Here is a 16,875-nt window from a genome sequence, read left to right on the forward strand (position 1 = left end):
TAGATCATACGGTAATTCTATGTCTAATGTTTTAAGTAACTACCAAACTATTTTCCACAGCAGCTGTACCATTTCACATTTCCATCAGCAATGTATGAGGGTTCCAATTTCTCCATATCCTTATCAACAGTGGTTATTTTCCTGGCTTTTGTTTAATCACAGCACACCTAGTGAGTGTGAAGCAACATCTCATGGTGAATTTGACTTGCATTTCCCTAATGACTAATGTTGCTGAGCCTCATTTCATGTGCTTGTTGGCCATCTGTGTATTTTTGGAGAAATGCCTACTTAAATTCTTTCCTTAGTTTTCAATTAGGTCTTTTTGTTGTTGAGGTGCCACGGTTCTTTATATATTTTCAATGCTAGACCCTTACCAGATATATAATTTATAAATATTTTCTCCCATTCCATAGCATGTCTTTTCATATCTTGATGATATCCTTTGATATATAGAGTTTTAAATTTTGATAAATTTCAATTTTTCTATTTTTTTTCTTTATTACTCGTGATTTGGTTTTCTAAGAATCCACTGCCAAATCCAAAGTCAGGTAGATTACTTGTTTTCTCCTAAGCGTTTTAACATTTTAGCTCTTATATTTGGTTTGCTGATCCATCCAATTAGATCTTTTTTCAACGTTTTTTTTTTGTTTTTTGTTTTTTTTATTTTTGGGACAGAGAGAGACAGAGCATGAACGGGGGAGGGGCAGAGAGAGGGAGACACAGAATCAGAAACAGGCTCCAGGCTCTGAGCCATCAGCCCAGAGCCTGACGCGGGGCTCGAACTCACGGAACGCGAGATCGTGACCTGGCTGAAGTCGGACGCTTAACCGACTGCGCCACCCAGGCGCCCCAATTAGATCTTACATTAAAAGGCCTTTGTATATGATGAAAGGTAGGGGTCCAAGTTCACTTTTTCACATGGCTATCCAGTTGTCCCACTACCATTTGTTAAAGAGATGGTTCTTTTTCCACCAAAGAGTCTCCACACCTTTGTTGAAAATCAACTGGCCATGGACATATGGGTTTTTCTGGACTCTCAATTCTAATCCATTGGTCTATATGTCTATCCTTATGCCAGTATCACATTTGATTACTACAGCATTATGCTAAGTTTTGAAATTGGGAAGTGAGTACTCCAACTTTGTTCTTCTTTTTCAATACTGTTTTAGTTATTTGGGGTCCCTTTGATCCATCTGAATTTGAGGATAGGTTTTCGCATTTTGCAAAAAGGACCACTGATATCTTGATAGGGACTGGATTAATCTGTGAATCACTTTGGGAAATACTGTTATCTGAACAATAGTAAGTCCTCCAACCCATTTACACGGGATATCCTTCCATTGATTTAGGTACTCTTTAATTTCTTTCAGCAATGTTTTGTACTTTCCACTGTACAAGTCTTTTACCTCCTTGCTTAAATTTATTCTCAGGTGGGGCACCTGGGTGTCTCAGTCAGTTAAGGATCCGACTTTGGCTCAAATCATGATCTCGCAGTCTGTGAGTTCGAGCCCTACACTGGACTCTGTGCTGACAGCTCGGAGCCTGGAGCCTGCTTCAGCTTCTGTGTCTCCCTCTCTTTCTGCCCCTCCCTTGCTCGTGCTCTCTCTCTCTCTCTCTCAAAATAAACATTAAAATTTTTTTTTAATTTATTCTCAAATATTTCATTCTTTTGGATACTATGGTAAATAGAACTGTTTATTTAATTTCCTTTTTCCATCACTTATTGCTGGTACATAAAAACATAACTGATTTTTGTATGTTGATTTTATACCCTCCAACTGTGCTGAACTTGTTTATTAGCTCTACTAAATTTAGCTGTTTTTTACAGACACCATCCAGAAAGCTGCTCTAGTTCAACAGAGCCAAAACAAAGGCAAGTCTCTGTGCTGGTCCCTCAGGGAACCATCAGACAGGTCAAAATGCAAAGCCACAATTTTTTGAGCATAAGCTTCTTATTGCTCTCCCCTACCATCTCTCTCCACTGCTGTTCCCACGGCTGCTGCTGAGCTACATATGGGGGCTGCGGGGGGGGGGGGGGTGGGGGTGGTGGTGGTGGTGCTGGGTGGGTCCGTTGGTTAAGCGTCGGACTTCGGCTCAGGTCATGATCTCGCGGTCTGCAAGTTCGAGCCCCGTGTCGGGCTCTGTGCTGACACCTCAGAGCCTGGAGCCTGCTTCAGATCTGTGTCTCCCTCTCTCTCTGCCCAGCCCCCACTCACACTCTGTCTCTCAACAAAACTTAACATTAAAAAGAAAATTTTTTAAGAAAAAGAAATAGAAAATGGGGGATGGCAGGCATGTAGACCAAAATGCCACAACACTATCTTACCAAAATTTAGCAGCCTCCTTCTTCAGTAAGCACTGTCCTGGTTGCTGTAAGTTTTTTTATTCGATTTCAGTGTTTTGAAAAAGTTGATTTGTCAGTTATTTTTCCAACTTAATGGGTGTTTCTGCGGAGGCACAGATTCTTAGAGCTCCCTACTCCACCATTTCTACGACCAGTAACTTCTCTTAACAAACAGAATGTGGCAGAAGTGACAGTATGTAACTCCCAAGAGTAGGTCATAAAAAGCATTGAGATTTCCTCCCTGTTCTTTCTCTTGGATCACTTCCTCTGAGAGAAGCCAGTTTCCATGCTGTGAAGACTCTCAAGTAGCCCTAGAGAGAGTCCACACAGCGAGGGACTGAAGCAGCCCCAGGACAGCCACATGAGTGAGCTACCTTAGAACTCCAGTTCTTGTCAAGCCCTCAGTTGACTGCAGTTCTCACTAACACTTAGCCTGCAACCTCATGAGAAACGCTGAAAATCATCTAACTAAGCCACTTCTGAAATAACTGATCTACAGATACCATGAAATAATGAATGTGTATTGTGGTAGGCTGCTAAGTTTTGGGACACACGATATTTAAAGCTGAGCCTCAAAAGGTGAGAAGAACCAAGTGACTTGAGTTCTTGGGAAGAAGAATGTTTCAAGCAGAGGGAGGAAAGGTTTCTGGCACATTAAAAATAAAAAATTTGAAAGAAGATCAATGTGGCTGGAGCTCAGTGGAGAAGAAGAAAATGAAGAAAGAGATCACTCAAGTGGCAGAAAGTAACCTAAGTGACTAGCGTAAGGTCTTAAAACCAGTAAAAACTGGTAAGCCCTGGAGTAATCAATGTTTCCCTATCCATCAAAAGTGGAAACTGGTCTACAGTTAAGTACAGGAAGACAGAACAAAGCAAAACAATCACTTGTCCATTGACAGATAATTGGAGGCAGTCCACCAGCCCAGCACCCATAAGAAAACTGCACAAGGTGACAGAAAGGCAGATGGGTACCACCACAGAAGGGCAAAAAACAGACATTTTTGTGAATATAAACTTCTCAGAAATTGTACAACTTTGATAATCCAATGTTGCTTATTTTTGAAGTAATAAACATTTGATTAAAAAGTGAGCATAAAGTATTAGTGAATGAACATGGGAGCATACAAGTACAAGACCTAGTTTTATTCTTGGTTCCTCCTTAGCTTTATGAACTTTGGTAAATCACTTCTCTCCTAACCCAATCTCCCTCATCTGCAAAATGGGATAATAACATATATAGTACATGACCAATCTTCCTTTTTTTAAAGATCAAATGAAATAATATATGACAAAAGTACTTTAAAAACTAAAAAAAAAAAAAAATCTAGAAAAAAATTAACATTTACAAATGTTAACTGGAGAAAAATCAGTAACTATATCTATTATCACACAGGAACCCAGGGTGGGAGCTATAAAGCCCTTTGAAAGCAAGAACCAAGGTCTTTACCTCATTCCATATTACTTAACTTTAATAGAGTGGATACACAATCCCAAAGGAACAAAACACAAAACAAAACAAAACAAACAAACAAAAACTTGGGGCACTGGGTAGCTAAATCAGTTAAGTGTCTGACTCTTGATTTTGGCTCAGGTCATGATCTCGTGGTTATTGAGTTCAAGCCCCGCCTTGGGTTCTGCACAGTGTGGAGCCTGCTTGAGATTGTCCCTCTTCCTCTCTCTCTGTCCTTCCCCTACTCATGCTCGCTCTCTCTCTCTCTCTCTCAAAGTAAATAAATAAAAAAACCAAAAACCTTTAAAGAGATGTTATTTACAATTCTGAATGGCAAATTGATTAGTAAAAATCTTACATCTGGAATATAAGCTCAAAACATCTGTCTCACAAGGCAGTCCACAGTCACTGCCAAATGAATAACCGATGTAGTTGCAAATCTAAAAAATATGATCGTAAATCAGCTCTGCAAAGATGCATATTTGTCCTTGTCCTCAGCTACCACATGATACAAGTTTTAATAACTGGTGAAACGGGTAAAAGAATTTCAGAAGAAATCCTAATTGGATAACCAGTCTCTGAAACTAAAACTAAATGTAATTAGCAAAATAATACTATTTGTAGACGATTAAAACTATAAGATTAAAAAAGTCTATGGGAAAATACAGATATTATCAATGACATTTCAATCAGTAAAAAAATAAAATGATATTTGTGCTTTCAGATTTTACAATTATCTGAATACCATGAGGTATTCATCTCTGGATCTTAAACCAGAAAAAAATTTATAATTTGAAATAAGAAAAACATCATTAGTGAAGAACATAAGCATTAAACATTATAAAATGTGAGACATAATTATTTTGGTATTAAGATGCACTGATGCATGAATATAAAGTAAATGGGATAAACGGGTAGGTTCTTGTATGGTCCTCCCGCTTTCTATAGCAATCCATCTTCTACTGTGGTACCCTTTATTTACAGCATAATTGATAGCTAGTTGAAAGAAAGTTCTAGAAGATATGACACAAAATTGACCAAATATGACACTGAGTGTCATCTAGATACTAGATACTATACTCTAATTCTTAAGACATCAGGAAAGGATAGCAAACATTTGATGCAAACAAAATACATTTTGAAATTTAATAAACAAACACATCTCCTTGTATAATAAAATAAGTGCTATTGACATATTTAAAGAAAAAAAACCCAAATTTATAGAAAAATGACTTGGAAGGAAAAAAAATCAACTTTTTGAGGGTAATTACGAACCGAATTTTCTTCTTCCTCTTCCAGTTCTCGCTGTTGCTCTTCATGTCTTTTAGCTTTGATCTCCATAGCTTCTGTGATCAGGTCTCTTAAAATTGATACAGGCTTTGCATTCTTGATAAAAGGGTGCTGGAAAAGTAAAATTCAACGATATAAATTCCAAACATTTCTCTGAATTATATCTAAAATATGTTAAAACAACACATAAATGCTAATCAGGATCACAGGCTTCAATTGTTCTTTCAACTAAAATTAAATGTATATATTAAGAAAAGAGAATATTCCAGCTGCTTTAGAAACAAAGATTTTGTTTTTGGGTTTACTTGCTTTTGGAAAACCATTAAGGCACACACAAAACATGCAATCCTGTTAATAAAACTACATTACATTACCCTTAAAAATATAATTGTCCAGGGGCTCCTGCGTGGCTCAGCTGGTTAAGCATCTGACTTTGGCTTGGGTCATGATCTCACGGTTCAGAAGTTTGAGTCGTGAGTGAGGCTCTGTGCTGACAGCTCAGAGCCTGCAGCCTGTTTCAGACTCCTCTCTCTCTGCCTCTCCCCGCTCATGCTCTTTCTCTCTCTCTCTCTCTCAAAAATAAATAAACATTAAAAAAAAATTAAAAATATAACTGTCCAGGGGTGCCTGGGTGGCTCAGTCGGTTAAGCAACAGACTTCGGCTCAGGTCATGATCTCACAGTTCGTGGTTTCGAGCCCCGCGTCAGGCTCTGTGCTGACAGCTCAGAGCCTGGAGCCTGCTTCCGATTCTGTGTCTTCCTCTCTCTCTGCTCCTCCCCCTGCTTGCAGCCTGCCTCCCTCTCTCTCTCAAAAATAAACATTAAAAAAAAATTTTTAAAAATATGTATGTATAATTGTCCAAAGGAAGTGTAGATTAGATAGTGAAAAAGATAAAGAATTTTTTAACAGATTGGTGATGATCAGTTACTAGAGGGGAAGTGGGTGGGGGGCAATGGCTTAACAGGTGATGGGGATTAAGGAGTGCACTTGTAATGAGCTCTGGGTGTTATACAAAAATGCTGAATCACTATATTTTACACCTGAAAGGAATTATTACGCTGTATGTTAACTAACTGTAATTTAAACAAAAACTTAAAAATTTTTTTAATTAATTAAAAATTATTATAAAAAATAAGAGATTGGTGATTATATTACATATGAAAATAAAATTATTTTGGTAATACATACAAATTTTAATTAATCTTCATAAACTGACAGCCACAATCAGTGGCCCAAAGGAGGCAACTATTCTGTTACTTCTTTTACGTATTTTTTACTTTATTATGTTTTGAATAATATAATCATCTCCAATGGAGAAACAGTAATAAAGGAAATATTTTTTAGAAAATAAATACTGTCTCACTTCTATGCTATGTATAAAACACCTTTTAACTTCTTTTTTATAGCATCTTGATCTAGTGAAAATATCTGAGTTTGCTATATTTCTGGTAAATAGAAGGGAAACCACCAGGATAGACCTGGGTTTTCAATGACTTTTTTATTGGGGAAAGGGAGAAGGAGTGTGAGAGAAAGTAGGGGACAGGTTACAAATACAATTTGAGATAAATAACCTTATTTTGAGGCAGCAATACAGTTTCAAAATGTTAATTTTCATATTACATATCCATAGATAGTTATTTTAATAAAGATCAACAGAACATAAAAATATTCTTAAAGACAAAAAAATAGTGCTAAAGAAGAAATTATACACATTTAGGATAGAATTTAAAAAAATAAAATGGTGAACATATCATTTGGGAAAACTATATGGAAGAATTTTGCCAGATTACAGAAATACTAGAATTGATGGCAAAGAACCAATAAATTCTTCTATAACAGTCACAAACTAATCGCCAGATAAATTAAGAGCTAGTAACATAACTGCAGTGCAGATTCCCAGTCATCCACTAAAACAGAGTTGGGGTTGGATGTATGGCAACCCAGCTAGATCCTACATTTCTCAGTCTCCCCCTTTCAGTTGGTTGTGACTGTGTGACTAAGCTCTCATGAATGGGTTGTGAGTACAAGTGGTGTGTTCCACTCTCAGATCTGATCCCTATGCACTCTTCCGTGAGTTCGTCTCTTTCTACGAAGCTGGAAAACAGACAAATACAGTGTCTCAGAGGATGGTGGAGCTGTGAGCAGGAAGGAACCCCAGTTCGACTCTAAAAATTTTGAGAACACTTGTGGAAAGGTCTCAAAAAGTAATAATTGAAGATATGTTCTTTGCTCTTAAGCAACTTATCATCTAGAATAAGAAATAAAAGATACATATAGAAAATTACAATGTGACATACAAGTTACATGCATGATGGTTTGATGCAGACTCTATGATTTATGATTAAGAAATGTAAGAGCAGAAGCAAAGGTAATGTGACAATCTCAGATACCTCACACAGAAGAAACAGACCATTTTAGGGAGGAGGACAAGTATGAACAATATGAACAAACACACAAAGATAAGAGATGTATGCCAGAACACAGTAGGAAGATCCACCTAGCCAAAACAGAAACACTATTTAGAGAAATGGGGTTCCGGGAATTTAGATCCAGAAAACAGTGGAACAAGAAGGATAAATGCTAAAAATGAGATGCCTGGATTCTGTCTGAGAGCCACTTCAATTACATAAGCAAGAAAATAATGTAAGGAAAAGAATGTCTTTGACACCATAATCTTGCAGTAGAGTTTAGACATGAAATAGAGTGGGAAGAGACTATAATAACACAAGTGTAAATTATTAAGAACATGGGTGAAAAAAATAGCTCACACAAGTGAGGGGAAATAGTGACTCTCACAGAAGAACTCTTAAAAAGGATTTAGTGACCAATATTAACAGAAGTGGAAGAAGACCAACAGTACAAAAAACTGAGAACTAATAGAATTATTTTTCTTTATTTTTTTTAATGTTTATTTATTTAGAGACAGAGAGCACACAAGTGGGGAGGGGCAGAGAGAGAGGGAGACATGGGATTCGAAGCGGGTTCCAGGCTCTGAGCTGTCAGCACAGAGCCCAATGAACCCAGGAACCATGAGATCATGACCTGAGCCAAAGTCGGACACCCAACTGACTGAGCCACCCAGGCGCCCCAGAATTGTTCTTCTTTAAAAAGGCACAGATGGGACACCTGAGTGGCTCAGTCGGTTAAGCATTTGACTTCAGCCCAAGTCATGAACTCACAGTTTGTGAGTTCGAGCCCCGTGTCAGGCTCTGTGCTATAGCTCAGAGCCTGGAGCCTGCTTCAGATTCTGTGTCTCCCTCTCTCTGCCCCTATGCCACTCAGGCTCTGTTTCTGTCTCTCAAAAGAAAAAATAAATAAATAAAAATAAATGTTAAAAAAAATTTTTTAAAGGCACAGAAATTTCAAATTGTATTATACTTTATCTTCTCAGGGAAAATTATTAGCCAATCCTGCAAGCCACAGTTTTATCTTTAAAAAATACCAAAGTACATATATGATTCATCCAATCTACTTCAATTTTATTTTCATGAAGTTTATTCAGTATTATGTTACTATTAGTCTATAGGGCTCAACATTCTTAATCTCAAAATCTCAGCATATCTGATTTCACTTGCACTCATGTCTTCTCTACATAACTGCTACAGGTATAATTTTGACCAACAAAGAGGAACTGGCTAAAAAAGTTAAAAGGGTACTTGAGGACCAAGGCCATATTATTTGAGGATTCTTGACAGTCAGAAGAGAAATTTTATCAAACACTGGCTGATTTAAGTTTACTTATTTATTCTGAGAGACAGAGCACAAGCAGGGAAGGGCAGAGAGGGAGGGAGGGAAGGAGAGAGAGAGAGGGAGAGAGACAGAATAGCAAGCAGACTCAACACTGTCAGTGCAGACCCCAATGTGGGGCTCGAACTCACAAACCATGAGATCATGACCTGAGCCAAAGTCAGACGCTCAACCAACTAAGCCACATAGGTGCCCCTGGCTGATTTTTAAAGACTGTTTTTCAAGGCTTTTTTAAAGTAGCAGGTAGTGGGGTGCCTGGATGGCTCAGTCTGTTGAGCATCCAACTGTTGATTTTGGCTCAGGTCATGATCCTAGGGAAGTGGGTCAGGCTCCACATCAGGCTCCATGCTGAGTGTGGCCTGCTTAAGATTCTCTCTCTTTGTCCCACGGCCTCCTCCCCCTCTCTAAAAAATAAAATAAAAATAAAGTAGCAGATGGTAAAATTAAAAATGCAAAGCAACATAATAACTACAAATACCAGAGAAAACAAGTTGACAAAAGTAAAACATGACAACCATGATTTAAATTTTATTAAGATACACCAATGTAAATAAATGGGTTGAATTTCCATTTATTAAATAGTATTGTAGTTAAGCACTAAAAGACACTTAGATTACAAGATAAATTCAACTACATACTTTCTAAATGAGATATATTTATAATAAGTCTAACTCATGTTTCTATAAGAGGCATACTAAGAAAAACTTGGGTTAAAAGTCAAAGATAGGCAATGAAATAGTAGTCAAACACAAAAATGTATCAAGAATAAAATGGTCCAAATAAAATAAAAGTGAAGGCTCAAACAGTACACGATGAAACAGTCATTTAATGTTTATAAGGGACGTAATATAAAGAAACATAGTTATAAACTTAATACAACATTATGATTCAAAACAATTTTAGAGAATTAAGTTCTAAATAAATAAGACATAGGAAATAGTGGGGCTTTTTTGGTCACTGAGAAAATAGGCAAAAAAAATTTTAAAACTATCTGAATATTATAATCAGATTGAATCAACAGAAAAATTAGTAAAAAGAAGCTACATCTTTTTGTTAAATGCCTAGAGAAGCATGTGGTACTACTCTAAGAATAGGAAGAGCAATGAAACAAAATATAATGTCCCCAGAAATAGAATATAATACACAAAACAAACAGTCATACTATGAAGATAGCATTTTCAATCACTGAGGAAAAATAACTTTAAACTGGTGCTGAGATAATGCCTGTCTTTTGTGGGAAAATTTAAACTAGATCTTTATCACAGAAACACGAAAATAAATTCCAGATAGATGAAAGGAGGTGAAAGTTAAAAAAATAGAAACACAGAGAACAAGAGGGTAATATATGAGAATATTTATATGTTCAATCCAAAGCTATAAAACAAAAGAAAAAGATGATTTGGATACATATAACTTAAAAATGCATAAATGACAAAAAATATGAATTAAAAAGTTTATTTGTAACATTTATATCAGACAAGAAGGTGATCACAAGAGTTTTTAAAAGAATCAGTAAGAAAAAGATAAGCACACCAAATTCTAAAAGGCTATTTCTAAATGCATCTAAAGGAAAATCAAAACTAAAAAAGGGTGAGGGGCACCTGGTTGGCTCATTTGGTTAAGCATCCGACTTTGGCTCAGGTCATGACTTCATGGCTCCTGAGTTCGAGTCCCACATCAGGCTCTGTGCTAATAGCTCAGAGCCTGGAGCTTGCTTTAGTTTTTGTGTCTCTGTCTCTCTGCCCCTCCCCTGCTCACACTCTGTCTGTCTCTCTCTCAAAAATAAATAAACATTAAAAAAAATGTTTTTTAACTAAAAAAGGGTGAGAATTCATAAAACACCTGAACTAATGTTGTAGTGACAGGAAATACCCCAAATCAACCTACCACATTCTTGATCATGTATCTTTAAAATAAGGCTGCCTGAAAATTACCTCTTTTAAAATCTGAGATAGTGCCTCTTAAATTTTGTTCATGTTCTGAATTACCAATTTCTGAACTGACAGAATTCAAATTAGTGATTTATTCAAAAAAACTTCATAGCAAACAAGAATTTAAAGTGAATTGAAGAAGAGACTTCTGCTTCTGGACAAAATGAATAGACATACTTTTCCCTGTAACTCTCCATTAAAGCAAAATTAAAACCCTGGACAAAACATAGGAAGATTCTGAAAGATGGAGAGAAGGTGGCAAAATGGGTAGGGACTCTGGAATTTGGGGTAGAACACAGCTTTGAGGTCCATGGTTTTCTGTTTTACCTCACTTATCCCAGATCAGGTACTAGAGAAGCCAGCACAACTAAGAAATACCAATGGACACAAGTGAAAAAAACAAAAACAAAAACCCTACAAAAGCCTACTCTCTCAAGCCAAGAGATCAGGAAAGGACAGCTAACAAGACAAAAGTTTTAGGTAACAACCAATCTAGTCCAGCCAAACACTACACAGAAAACACTGACCCCTCCCCCACCAGCAAAGGCTGAATGAGGAACCTAGACTTCCAACCTCTGGAGGCTGTCCAATCCTTCTACTGAGGTGGTATCAGAGAAGACCAAGTATCAGGCTAGGGCTTTCACTTCTATCAGGCCGTATAACAAATTGTCAGCCACCCTGCTGGTGTGAAGTGTCTGCAGAGACTGTGTTGCAGGCTGGACTTATACCCCTACCAGGCAATAATGAAACAAACAAACAAACAAACAAAAAAACCCACCCCCTCCCTGCTGGAGTGGAATCAGACAGAGGCCCACTGGAGAGTCAGAACTTTCATCACCAGCAAGCTATAATGAGGCCCTGCAGTTCTAGGAGAGGCCACTAGATGCGCCCCAGCCCTCACCCCTGTTCAGTAAGTAATAAGGGACCCCAGCACACACATGTCAAAGGAGACCAAGTGGGGGTATCAGACTTTTACTGCTACCTGGCAGAAATGAGATGGGGCCCCTTTCCCTCACTGAAGCAGCATCAGAGGACACCTGTTAGAAAATTTAAATAAGATCTACACTCTCACCATAATACCCAAAATGTCCCAGTTCCAAATGAAAAACACTCACCATACCAACAAGCAGGAAAATCTCAACTAAAATGGGAAAAGACAGTCAACAGACAGCAACATCAAGATGACATGGCTGTTAGAATTACGTAACAAGGGGGCACCTGGGTGGCTCAGTCGGTTAAGTGGCCGACTTCGGCTCAGGTCATGATCTCGCGGTCCGAGAGTTCGAGCCCCGCGTCGGGCTCTGTGCTGACAGCTCAGAGCCTGGAGCCTGTTTCAGATTCTGTGTCTCCCTCTCTCTGACCCTCCCCCGTTCATGCTCTGTCTCTCTCTGTCTCAAAAATAAAAAAATAAACGTTAAAAAAAAAATTAAAAAAAAAAAAAAAGAATTACGTAACAAGGATTTTAAGGCAGTCATCCCAAAAATGCTTCAACAAGTAATTACAAACATGCTTGTAAACAAATGAAAAATTGGAAAGTCTCCAGAAAGAAATAGAAGATATAAAAGAGAAACAAATGAAAAAGTTAGAATTGAAAAATACAGTAATGACAATAAACTCAATGAATGGGCTCATCAGCAGATGAGGACAGAGGGATGAATCAGTGAATTGTAATATAAAATAGTAGAAAGTACACAATGTGAACAACAGAAAGAAAATAGACTAGCCTAAAAATGAACAGAATCTCAGGGATCTGTAAGACTAAAACAAAATGTGTAACATTTGTATCAATGGAGTCATAATAAAGAGAAGAGAAAGAGGGTAGGACTGAAAAAACATTAGAAAAAATAATGACCAAAAACTTTCCTAAACTAGTAAGAGAGAAAAACCTACAGATTTAAGAAGGTAAACAAACTCCCAACAGGATAAACCAAAAGAAATTCATACCTAGACACATAATTAGACCTGTGAAAATTAGGACAAAGAAAAAAAATCTTGAAAACAGCAAGGGGTAAAACAATCCAACAAAGAGACAGTAGAGTGCTCATAAGAAACTGTGATATCAGAGGAAGTGGCACAATATTTTTCAAGTGCTGAAAGGAAAAAAAAAAACCTGTCAACCAAGAATTCTATAGCTAGTGAAAATATCCTGCAGGAAAGAAAAGGAAATCCATATATTCTCATATGAAGGAAAACTAAGAGAATTTCTTACTGCAGACCTACCTTAAAAGAATGGCTTACAGGAAGTCCTCTAGACACAAAGGAAGTAATAAAAGAAGGGACTGTGAAACATTAGGAGAAAGAACAATGGAAAGAGCAAAAATAGGGTAAATACAACAGATTACCCTTATTGAGTTTTCTCAATTGTTTAAAGGTTAAAGCAAATATTTTACCACTGTTTGACACAGATCTCTATGTATGAATAGAAAATATTTTGACTATTATAAATGGGAGGGACAGCAAGGTAGATAAAGTTCTACTCCTCAGTTGAACTGGTGAAATGGAAGAATAAGTCACGTTCCATGGGAGTTCACAGAGTAACCCATGACGTCATCTGTTCTAGTCAAGCTCAGGGGTCAATTCAAATAATGGCAGATCTCAGTCAACCTCACAGTCTCACAGAAATACATCCTGGGGCAGGAGCTGACTTCAGGTTCTAGGCTGCCCACCAGCAGATACAAGGACCATCTTGAGATCTGGAACTTTAGCGCCACTAGGCTGAACTTGAACCCTGTCCTTTAATATCTTTGGGGTTTCAATCTCCTCATCTTTTAAAAACTACTAGGAGTTCACTAATAATTTCAAAGGATCCTTTCAGTCTATGATTCTTTTAAGCTTACACAATTATTTATATTGTGCCCTGGAGAAAAAAACACTATAAAAAATTCAGCATGAATTTCTTAAAAACTGTTTATCAGGGTCTAGAAATCAACATGGTATTATCTGTACATGTAGGCTATAGATGTGTCCACTAAAACTTGGTAATAAGACTGTCCTCTGAGAGTTATAATTCAACTCATAATATGTAAGACATATGCAAAACTCCTTTAAGAGACAGAATGGATTCCAGGCATCTAGCAAATAAGACTCAAATGAGACTAATGAGACTCACGATAATTATTCTATCTGCTATACATGTATTAAGTACTGGATGCCAGTAAATGATATGCACTTTTGGGAACACTGAGGAATGACAACTAGCCTTAACAAGGATGAGAGAGGAAGGCTTCCTGGAGGAGTACCTAATTTGAATTAGAAATAATTAAAGAAGAGTAAGAAGGAAACTGTTGGTGAAGGGGGTTTTTAACTAGGAGGGTTGGGGAAAACAGTGTGAAAAAAGGTACAGAGGATTGAAAAAGCATGGTCTGTATAATAAACTACAAGTCCATTATTTCAAAATTTATAGAGAAGAAAAAGAGAAGTAGCAAAGGGCAGTTACGAGGCTAGACAAGCAAGGGCACATTATAACAAAGGGCCTTGAATGGTTAACAATAGCACAATAGGAAGAAAAAAAAATCAAGAAAGCAAATATTGGCTCATATGCACTATACAGTTCTTGTTATAAAGAAGGATGCTTAAGCCAAACCCAACTAGAGGCTAAAGGGTAACAGAGCTTGTTAATGTAGCCCATCTAGGCCAACTTTTTGGGCAGAAAAGAGTGGAAAAAGAGTGGAAAAAGAGTGGAGCTGGGGGACAAATGGAATAAACCCACAAGAGTCACTTTTACTGTGTGATCTTCAGTGAGTCGTTTAACCTTTTGGGGCTTCAAGACCTTCATCCACAAAATAAGGGAATTATACTAGAGTATTTCTCAACTGCTTTTCTATCCTAAATACTCAAAGTGGGAAAAAACAAAACAAAAACCAGAGTATCTTTTCTTAAGATTAGAAAAGATTATGGAAGAAAGACTACAAAGAAATACTGGTTACATTATCCAAAATATCAGTTACCAGATATATTTGGATTTATTTTAACCATCATTTTTTGTGCTATCTGTCCCACTTTTTGTTTTGCTTCCCCCCTCCTTCTTTCTGGTCTTCCTTGGGGATGAATAATTTGGATACTCAACATGATAACAATACCAACTGGCCCTTGATTTATGTGCTCAAAATTCCTCTGTAATGCTGACAATATCTCAAAATAAAAGTTTTAATTAATTAATTCTTGAAAGGCAATATTTGCATATAACACAGAACTCAAAAGGCTCAAAAAGAGCATTCAGCAAAATGTATGTCTCTATCCCACTCCTGCTTCTTAGCCATACTGTTATCTACTCTGGAGGTCAGTTTCTTGATTATTTTTCCAGATCTACTCCACTGCAAGCATTGGTGCATGCACACACACACACACACACACACACACACACGATTTATAAATGAAAGACATTATAATTAAACATATGATTATTATATGATATTACTGATTATATATTAATAGGACATATCAGTGGGTATATAGGATTGAATATTATAATGAATATAATAATATAATAAATTATGATGATATATACATATATGTATGTGTAGGTGTGTATACTCTGCCAATTACTCCTCTCAGTGGACCTTAGATTGCTTCCAACTGTTGGCAGATATTTATGTTGTTTCTGATCTTCTGTCATTACAATGTACTATGAATACTTCGACACATAAGTTATGTCAGCAATGGTTAACATTTTCTGTAGAACAAATTTCTAGAAGTGTAACTGCTGGGTCAAAAAAGAATTCCTTTCCAAATATCAAGAATTATTTTCCAAATATCAATTGATTATTAGCTTAGAGGTCTAAGCCAATTCTGTTGGGAAAATAAAGACACAGATGTTTATCAAAAGTATTAAATTATTTCTAATCGCAATAAATGCCAACGTAGATAAAAAATAAAACCTCCTGACACTCTGGATAAAGAGTCTGCTTGTAGTTGGGGGTGGGTACTGAAAGTATTTAGGTAATCATGTAATCAATATATATACACAACATAAGGTCTTTTCAAGGAGCTCAGGGATCTTGTATTTATATACCTTATGGTATATCAAAAAGTGAAAAAAGAAATGCTGGGCCAAGGACTAATACAGCAGGGGAAAAAAGCACAAAAAATACGAACAGTGGAGAAAATAACTCATTTCTGCACTGAGAACCTTTTAGAAGTTTTGTTTTAAACAACTTTGGAGGGAAGAATTGACAACAACAAAGATAGAAAAAAGGGAAAAGACAGAAGACTGAATTTGGAAAACAGAAAAGGAAAATCGAGACACAGAGAACAGGTAGGCGAAGAATGGTGTGTGTGTCTTTGTCAATCCATATTTCCTCAGAGGTTTACATCTTGAGAAATCGGTTAATAAAAGCCACAGCAATTCTGGTCAATGTGAGAAAGCTACAAGGTATGAAGAAAATATCTTTCCCTTTCAGGCATAAGCACTGACCTGTAACAGTTGTGTGGCAGTAGCTCTCTGCTCAGGATTCTTCACGAGGCACTTTTTAACAAAATCGGTGAAATCATCAGACCAAAGTTCTGGCTTCCTGAATGTTGGTGGTGGATTTGTGGGAATCATAAAAATAGCCTAGCAAAAATGAAATAGCCAAAAGAAATTAAGTAAGAATCACAACAGCACACCAAAAAAACAAATCTCTCTATCTTTCTATCAGACCCTAAATCTGAAAAACAAATTTAAGCTGTTCTAGGATTTCCAGTAAGATTGCAATTCAGGAAGCAAGTCCATCTGCTACTAATGTAATCATTTCCCATTAAATTTCCTCTATTTGAATTGCAGCTCATTGAGCACATCATTCTTTATTTTATCTATTATTTTTAATCAGTCTCCAAAAAAGACTGCAATTCTAACCCTTTTACCAAATTAGGAACATTCTCTAATTAAACAGATATATTCCCTAATTTTGCTATTGCATGCCAGATTTACTTCCCATTTCAGTTTCATATAAGTATTCCTGCTCAAAATGGATAGCAGCAGTCCAATTTGTTTCTGCAATCCAGAATATATAAGTATAAATAAAATTACTACCGTGATTAGAAATAATACTAATAGAGCCAAGGAAACTTTTGTTTCCTTTTCTAACTACATGAATCAGGATTCCAAATTAAAAGTATTAAAGGTAATATACCAC

The 16,875-nt window shown here is 36.8% G+C and overlaps 1 protein-coding gene across 1 annotated transcript in view; it reads right to left on the reverse strand.

Moving 5' to 3' along the window:
• Positions 1-16,875, reverse strand: part of STK3 (serine/threonine kinase 3) — a 285,970-nt gene that overhangs the window by 123,296 nt on the left and 145,799 nt on the right. The window contains 2 exon segments of the mRNA XM_058698688.1: positions 5,070-5,195; positions 16,176-16,313. Of these exon segments, the coding sequence (XP_058554671.1) occupies positions 5,070-5,195; positions 16,176-16,313 (264 nt within the window).

Source organism: Neofelis nebulosa, chromosome 14 (assembly GCF_028018385.1).
Source record: "Neofelis nebulosa isolate mNeoNeb1 chromosome 14, mNeoNeb1.pri, whole genome shotgun sequence".
Classification (NCBI taxonomy): domain Eukaryota; kingdom Metazoa; phylum Chordata; class Mammalia; order Carnivora; family Felidae; genus Neofelis; species Neofelis nebulosa.